The 8,655-nt window shown below is 38.9% G+C and overlaps 1 protein-coding gene across 1 annotated transcript; it reads right to left on the reverse strand.

Annotated features, from left to right (window-relative positions):
- Positions 1-1,118: 1,118 nt before the first annotated feature.
- zgc:153675 (uncharacterized protein LOC768179 homolog) lies at positions 1,119-6,334 on the reverse strand. Its single transcript, XM_038695675.1, has 3 exons — positions 6,032-6,334; positions 4,137-4,224; positions 1,119-2,522 (listed from the first exon to the last, which is right to left on the reverse strand). Exons 1-3 carry the CDS (start codon positions 6,038-6,040, stop codon positions 2,236-2,238), a joined length of 384 nt encoding a protein of 127 aa, XP_038551603.1. The 5' UTR covers positions 6,041-6,334; the 3' UTR covers positions 1,119-2,235.
- Positions 6,335-8,655: the final 2,321 nt, after the last annotated feature.

The raw sequence follows: 8,655 nt of genomic DNA on the forward strand, positions 1-8,655 counted from the left end.
TGTAAGATGGCCAATTGTTTAATAAATCTGTGCTTCTGCTGACCTGACAATTGCTGCATCCAATTACTATCAGGTATTTGGATTTTCAATCACCTTCTTTAAAGGCTGAATGACTTACTGAGCCTGGAAACAAGGAATATGCAACATTTAAACATCTCTTTCACCTCTTTTATACTGAAAATCATCAAAGCAGCGCTATACCATTTATACAAAGTATTATCCAATGCAAGAACGCCCCCTATGGCCACACTTGATAGTGATGGTGCTCATGATGGTGTGGTGTAACCTTTATATACAGTTTATATTTAGCTGCAGCTTCGTGTTTACCGTACAGACATAAGAGTGATGTATAGGCTACCCGCCTAACACATTGCCACAAAGAAAATATGCATATTTTCCAAAGTATTGAATTATTCCTTTAAATTGAGGTGATAATCAGACTGTGCAGCTCTATTTTTTAGTTAAAGTCAGTAATAACTTAAAGAAATTAGCATTATTGGTTATTAAAGGTACCCTGCAGAGTTTTTTTTACCATTAGGAATGTTTTTTTAAGTGGGTCCCTGTTATGTTAGTATCCTGAAGTGCACAAGCGCACAGGCGACACAATATACATTCCTGCGGCCGTTTTCACACCATTGTTCTGATCGACAGTTGGCGACAGTAACTCACAAAAGGCAGTGAAGAAGTAAACTACAATCTTGCAAACATGGATCTGAAACAATGCGAAGTTTTAAATGTTTTATGAGAAAGAAATGCATTTAATAAGATTTTGTTTTACACCTTAAGACTGCACACAAAGCATTTTGACGAGTCCACATGGCGGCTTTAACTTGAAATTTACAACAGGAGTTTCCCTTTATGCACAATTCTACACAGCAGGACAGATTCCAGTCAGTGTGTTATTTTATTTACAGGTTCCCTGCTGAGTTTTTGACCTCTAGCTGTGCTACAGAGCCGTTTAACGATAAATGTGGGTCCCAGTTTTGTGTATCTCGTCCAGGCACAAAGTCCTGACAATGGTTTCACACTATTCCACTGATCAACACGTGGCGTTAACATGCGAAGATTTGCTGCAATGTGCCAGCAGAGGAAGAAGAAGACTGCGAACTAGTAAACAATTTAATCTTCCAAACTACTTTATTGATATACTGGAAATAAAACAAAACATACAAGACATTCACATAGTTTAGTCCCATCAGAAACAGCTCTCACACACTCCATATTTTGCATTGATATGCTGATATTGCATTTAAATGTTCACGAATGTTGCCTGCACCACAGTACAGCGTCCACTTTCTGTTAAAAAGGTACAGTTCAACCTTTACTGACTGACAAGTTCAGACAACATCGGGCACTTTTCTCTTAAACAACCATCAATGAATCAAATGCGGCTGAATGTTGTGAACTTGTCAAGGTCCAACGCAGCATTTTAACATTTCAAACACCTGGAAAACAAACATTTTAACAACGATACAGCTGTGGAAAAAGCCTGAGGCCTGTGTTGGTGTAATTGTATCCACACTCCTCACACATGCATTTCAGAGAAATGTTCGTACATGCAGATCCAAGGCTGCTGGGTAAAACACCGCCCTGCGTTCTTCCAAGAGATTAAAAGGAGGTCAGGCACAGTGAAGTCTGTACTGAGGAATGCTGCTGCTCCTTCGCTTCCAGCAATGCTGAAACATTTTGTTTTTCTTAACACAACCTTATTCTTGTCGCACAGATTGCAAAAAAAACAACAAATATCAGCATTTTAATTCAGAAATATTTCACCAAATATGTGTAGTTTAGAAAGAGAGAAGAGAAGAAAGAGGGCTGGAACAGCATCAGTCTAGATTGTAAACAGAAGAAAGTATTTATGAAGTCGTCCACCACGTGCTGAAGTGGATCCCAGTCCGTGTTATCTGCCAGGAGCTCAAGTTCAAACTCCACGTCAGATGAGTAATTTTAAAAGAGGCTTTTCAATGACTCAGCGGTTCTTGCTGGTAATTCTGGGTTGCCATGGTATCGTAGTACTACTGCTTTTTTTCTATACTAAATGTAGTATTTTCATCAAAGTCTAGATCTCTTTATGGTGACAAGGCTACCATGGTACAAACCGAGAAAGGCGTCAGAAGGCACTATGGAGTTTGATTGGCAGACAGAGACCAGCTGGCAGCCTCTGTCTGTTGGCTCAGGGCGGGGCAAGTCCATCATCATAATCAATCATCGTCTTCACCATCTTCCTCCTCGTCTTCACTCGGCCTTGTCCTTCCTCTTGGCCGTGAACGGGACTTTGCTTGCTACTGTCGAGCCCACTGTGGAGACGCCGCCGGCCACGGCAGACACCCCACCCTTCACCAGCCCCACCCCCATCGAGGGCACTGTGGTCACAGCTGACTTGGTGATCTCCAGGCTCTTGCCGCCCACCCAGGCCACCCCGCCCACCGCGGCGCCCACGACTCCCTTGGTGACGTTGAAAAGGCCGCCGGTGACCCGCCACATCATGCCAGGGGCAGGAACCTCGTGGTCCTTACCAGGATCTGAAAACAAATCAAAACACTTGAAGCATCACAATATTCTGTTTTTTACCATCATACATGTCCTACTGCTCTGCTGAACAAGTTCTAAGAGATGAAAACACCTGCTGCCGTGTGAGAAAACGTGACTGTTTATGGAGATTATACCTATAATTATAGATCAAGACATTCTGGTTTTACTGTTGGCATAAAGAGCTACGCTTGGCAGGAATATAAAGTCAATAAACCAATCAATAAAAACATGCTATTTTGTTCCTGTATGCTCCTGATGGAGAAAAGACCTTATTCTATATTCTCTCCCATGAAAAGACCCAATTCAACAACGTGTTAGTCCGACCCAATGTTTCTGTGCCTCTCAACACAAGACCATCGGAAATCTTAACAAAACAATCACACTTAGAAAGGGGCTCAGAACAGACGCTCACTCTAGTGCGTTTATGAGTAATGTTTTTAGCAAACATAGTCAAATAGAAAGGGGCTATTTCCAGTGGTGTATTAATACACATTTTTTAGCTCTAGGGAGGGTTTGCTGCAGCAGGACAGGTTGAGTCTAAATAAACTACAAAGTGTGTGTTCATAGTAATGAAGGAACTCTAGCGCTACGCTACCGGCTCTGTGAGTACAGATCCCCGCAAAAATATGTATAATAAAATATATGTTTTATGTAATGTAAATATGATCATTCCCTCCAATATCACAAATCATAAAGCAATTGCAAAATCATTTAAAATAATCGCAATTAGATACTTTTTCAAAATTGTTCAGCCCTAGTTAACATGCTGATGTTTAGCTGGTATAATGCTTACCCTGTTAACCATCTTACTTTGGCATGTTAGCATGCTAACGTTTACTATTTTGGACTATATACAAAGTAAAGCTGAAGCTGATGGGAATGTCATTAGTTTGGCAGGTATTTTCTCATAAACCAAAGAAATTGTCAAATTAAGTGAAGTAAATCGGCAAAGTACAGTGAGTATTAAATTATTACATCGTCTGGCACCATCAATATCTGTACAACCTTTTTTTGGCAATGGATCTACTAAATGTTGAAATATTTCACTGGATAAGTGAAACCTCTGACCTACTGGTGACGCTAAGGGGAACATTAAGGGATCACTAAAGAATTAGGATTCATCCTCTGGGCACCATGGATGTCTGAACCATATTTCATGGCAATCTATGTCATATTTATTTATTATTACAGTCTGGACTCAAGTATTAGACTAACCCACCCAACAGCCACAGCAAACAAACAGTCAGCTGGGCTTTTCTTAACAACACCCCCCCCACCACCACCTTGTTGATGGTCTGGTCTCTACAGTTCACCTGGTGAGTAAACGGTCATCAGAGCAGATAGATGCCGAAAACAGACTTATGCTTCATCCAATAACAACAGTGGTGTTTACTGAGAGCTGCAGCGAGGGACTCAACTGGTGTCTCTGTGTTAGGACACAAATAGCAGGTTGGAGCAGCAGCCACTCTTACACAAACACCATACTCCCCTGACAAACCATCGGTTTCTGAAATAGCAGCAGGGCAACATGTGAGCACATATTGCACCATATTCCCTGCTGATGTTTCAGCGTTTAGCGACAGCATGGGGAGTCCTCTGCTTACCATCTGTAGACTGGCTGTCGGTGGGCTCAGCTTCGTCCGAGGCCACGGTGGTCCCAGGCTGGGGCTCCAGGTTAACGCTGTTCACATTCTGGAAAACACACAAAAAAAACAAGCCTCTCTTTACTCTGAGTAAACCAACCAACACAGTACCTTTAATACTCACATGCCTGGGTATCGAACCTTTATGTGTAATAACTTGGCATCAAATCTCTGGTCATATTCATAATTCTGTTGTTCTTTGATCAGGTAGTTCACAATTTTGCAAAAAATTTTCGACTTTTAGATCACATTTAAAGGGGCACTCGACCGATGGTTACTACAGCTCAGCCTGTGAAAACAGTTGTTCAATGTCTTCTGGAGGAGCTTTGTTAATGAAATAACCCTACACATTGACCTGTATTTATAAATGTATAAATCTGTGTCTTGTGAATTCCCAAACTTTATATATGTACAAAACTAAATCACAGGAGTGCCCATTTAATAAATGTGTCTTCTTTTGTTTAATGAAAGAAAGGTTTTTAACTTGAACTTGTTTATATTTATCAAAGTAAAATCATTCTGGCATCATATAGTCACTACACTAGTACCAAAAAATGTAAAACCCAGCCCTACTTACATGATGAGAACATTTACTGGAAGCCACTTTTTGTTCAGATTCACATAAATTGATGTGTTGTTTGTACTCTTGTGACTAAAAGTCTAAAATCCCCCTAATGAAGTCTCACAGGAATTCATTAAAATTGTGGGTTTGTATTGCATGATGTTGGGCTGAAACATCTTCTCTTCCTGTTGCTCGGTATGTCAAATTCTGATTTTATACGTGATAAATATAAAACTCTTCTAAAAAGCCCTGTCATTTTGTGCAAGCAAATCTATTTATTTCGACTGAATTATAGAGATGAATCTCTGTCTAGCCAGCTGGGGGCTGAGAGTCAACTTAAATATGTAATTATCTGACATACTCTAAAGATGATCTATGTTTTTTCATATATTTTATTTATTTTAACAGTGTATGTTTGACATAAGGTTTTTGTATATATTTATGTGTGTACATACATTCTTCTATTTGTCCCTCCCCTCTATTTCATCTTTTTAAGTCACAGTTGATGGAATGATAACACAGTTTGCTCAACTTTAGCTCATGTTTTGTTAAAACATTATATAGTAATGTATAAGTGAAGGCTGCCACACTGAACATGAGGAGGAGAACCACCTGACCGGCGGCCATGTTATTGTCGGTCAGCGGTCTTAACCTTCTTGACTTGTGAACCTTAAATATTAAGCGATGCCCCCCTCTTAATACAGGTTGTAGATCGTTAGAAGGTGAGCAGCTGCAACTAAACGGTGACTGATTATATAAACAACACGTGAAGACTTCGCATCACTGCACATTTCACATGCTTGTTGCAAAAATAGAAATGTTATAATCTGAATCATCTTGCAAACCGTACCCCCCACCCCCCCACCCTTTTTTCCTCCTTTTCTTCTCCTTTTCTTGTGACCCACAAAAGGAGCCCAGATCCCAAGTTTAAGCACCAGTGCTGCATGCTATTTGATTAAATGTTGCCACTGTTCAGTCTGGAAGCCATATCTAATGTAAAAAATGTTTAAATTAAGATTTGGCATAGCTGTGTCAGAGTTAACGGAGTAACATTTGCAGGAAGCTGTGACGCCTCCCTTTAATGCTACTGGACAGAAAATACACTTTTTCAGGGGAGAACAGAGGCCACATCTCCTAAAAGGGGATCCTACTAATAAAATAACATCTTATTATATTTCACATTATCACTCATGTGGCCTGCTGCTGGAAATAAATTGTCATACAAAAAAACCCTCTCTCTATCCGGCTGTGTTTGTCAACACATATTTATGACATTGAAAAGGTTGGTCCTCACCTTCACCATTGTTTCCACTGCTTCTCCCACAAACACACCTGGTAGAGAAACTTGAGACACGAGCAGCTTCTGTTTCAGCCTCGTAACCAAACTCTGCTGTAAATTAATGAATTTCTGCGTCTCTGAGTGTGAGAAACCTTCTGCTCAGGGCTGTAAAACGACCTCTTCGTATCGCGTTTCACGTCCTTTTATCGCATCAATCTGATGCTTCCTAACTTCTCCTCACACAGAGTTACAGAGAGAGCTACGCAGGTCTCTTTTTCAGCCTGCTGGTTCTGCCGACGTGGCGCCTTCAACACAGACACGCACACACACACACACACACACACACACACACACACACACACACACACACACACACACGCAGTCCAACGACACACAGCAACGCACTGGACTTCCTGTTTAGGACCTTCAAATTAAAACCCTTCTAAGAGATGAGGCGGACGGGTTTTTGTGTATCAAAGGAGAGATGGAGTAAAGAGTAAATGAGAATAGAGTAACAGACTGGAAATCGGTCTGTCTTGCAGTGATAGTTTTCAGATCATTTACCTGAGTGAAAGTACCAATTCAACAGTGTAAAAATCAGAGGTGACTTGGACTTGAATCAGACTCCAGTCACAAAATTATGAATTTAAACTTCAAATCAAATCAGAGACTTTCAACTCTGCTTTGACTATAGCACCAATGACTCGTGATTTCACTTGGACTTGAGCCTTTGCTGTGTAAAACTGCGCCTCTGCCAACTTAACTATTTTTTTTCTTTTTTAAATTTGAAATGGAAATAAATTTGGTGAAGAGCACATTATTAATTGTTTAGGACTCGAAACTCAAAGTTTAGGACTTTGGACGTGAAACTTGACTTGAAACTTGACTTGGCTTGGCTGTCTCGAACGGTCTGGACTTGGGACTTGAGTGCTAAGTCTTGAGACTTATTTGTGACTTGTAAAACAATGACTTGGTCCCACCTCTGGTAAAAAAAAATACTCTATAAATAGTAAGTATTACATTTAAATATTTACTTAAGCTAAGCAGAAGTACAAAAGTATGATTAATTACATGTTAAGTATAAAAAGTAAAGTACTCTTTGTTTGTTTGAACCTCAAACAATTATTTAAATGAAAACATTTCAGAAGTTCAGAGGGGAAATCTCTCTTTGCTAAAAACTCAAAGGCCTGGTTTAATCTTCAAACAATGTGTTGATTTTTATAAGCTTATCAAATGTTTGTTTAATGTAAAATCCTCAACCGAAAAGTAACTCCAGCTGTTAAAATTGTAATTGTATTTGAGCAGAAATATAAAGTTGCAGAAAATGGAAATACTCAAGTAAATTATGTCAAAAATTATACTTAGTAGTACTTGTGCCTAATCTTCTCTGTTAGCAGGTGCGTGTCCAGATGGGTATCATGATCTCAGGTTTGTCACCAGCCCCCCTACACCTTTTCTCACTACCTCAAATTTGACAGTAGACACCTAACATTGGTCAGCGAGTGATGTATCGTAGCTTGTTTTGTTTGTGTCAGTCTCTTGTCATCCTTTCTGTGTCCAGAAAAGTTCAGACACTTCCTCAAAAAAACAACTACTACTAAATACAGGACAGATATTTAATGTGCAATTAATGCATGCATATTTTGATTTGTGTTTTTTTCAGTTCAAACAAAAACTTTTGCTTTGGTGTTTAATTAGTTGTGAAATGGCTGTGAGTACATTTGTGGTTGTCTCTCTGGATTTTAAAAATGATTTTCAAACAATTTAAAAGTTGACAGAAATTGTACATCTGTGCTTGTTTTGTACAAAACAATAATAATAATAATAATAACAATAATGGAAATTAACATTAGTATTGGACGAACAGAACTTCTCATTTTGGTTCACATTGTATAAATCAAGTCATTTCCTGCTTTGACTGGATTAGGAAGTGCCACATTGGCAAACAACATTTCTATTGTGCAATGAACTGAATATTTAACATAACTGAGTGAATTTAGAACAGACTTGAATGTAATAGAGATCAATGGAAAACATAAACATCCTGTTAAGTGACACTTGCAAACTTTTAAACCAAGAATAGGAGTAAATTAAGATGGATGCTGCTGATGACCTACCTCGCTGCCTGATTGACACACCCTGTCTGTTTACACTGCTCAACCTATCTATTCTATTCTGTTGGTGTCAAAACCTTGAATAAACAACAAAAATTATTTGTTTTAGCAAGATGGAAGTGATGTTTTGGTAAAATATTGGTAAAATCTATATAATTATGAGATTCACAAGTTGAGTTTTATGAGATGTAAATTTATTATCACTTTTGGGGGAGCCTGTCATAATTTTATTTTAAAGCATAAGAAAATCACCTGAATTGGAAAAACAAGCTTTTCAAAGCAAGATCACTCTATGGGTAAAACCAAACCTCAAGACAAATGTGGTGCATTTACACAATGTCTAGACTGCAGCAAACATTGTTGGAACAATTTCAGTATCTTAACACCTGTTATTTAACCAGGAAATACATACATGTCATAATTTTTATCATTCATCAATTAATGGATGATGTTTGATTCCACAGTAAAAGATGCCACTCTGAATGTGTGTCATCAATTTTACCTCAAGCTGATATATTTTGCGCC

This window comes from Micropterus salmoides, unplaced genomic scaffold, assembly GCF_014851395.1.
Source record: "Micropterus salmoides isolate LMB-PRFRI ecotype aquatic unplaced genomic scaffold, ASM1485139v1 Ms_hic_scaffold_4, whole genome shotgun sequence".
In the NCBI taxonomy this organism is placed as follows: domain Eukaryota; kingdom Metazoa; phylum Chordata; class Actinopteri; order Centrarchiformes; family Centrarchidae; genus Micropterus; species Micropterus salmoides.

Excerpts from the sequence above, each read along its gene's own strand:
- zgc:153675 (XM_038695675.1), bottom strand. Across the intron at positions 2,523-4,136 it reads CGACAGCCAGTCTACAGATG|ATCCTGGTAAGGACCACGAG; the intron begins GTAAGCAGAGGA and ends ATTTGTTTTCAG.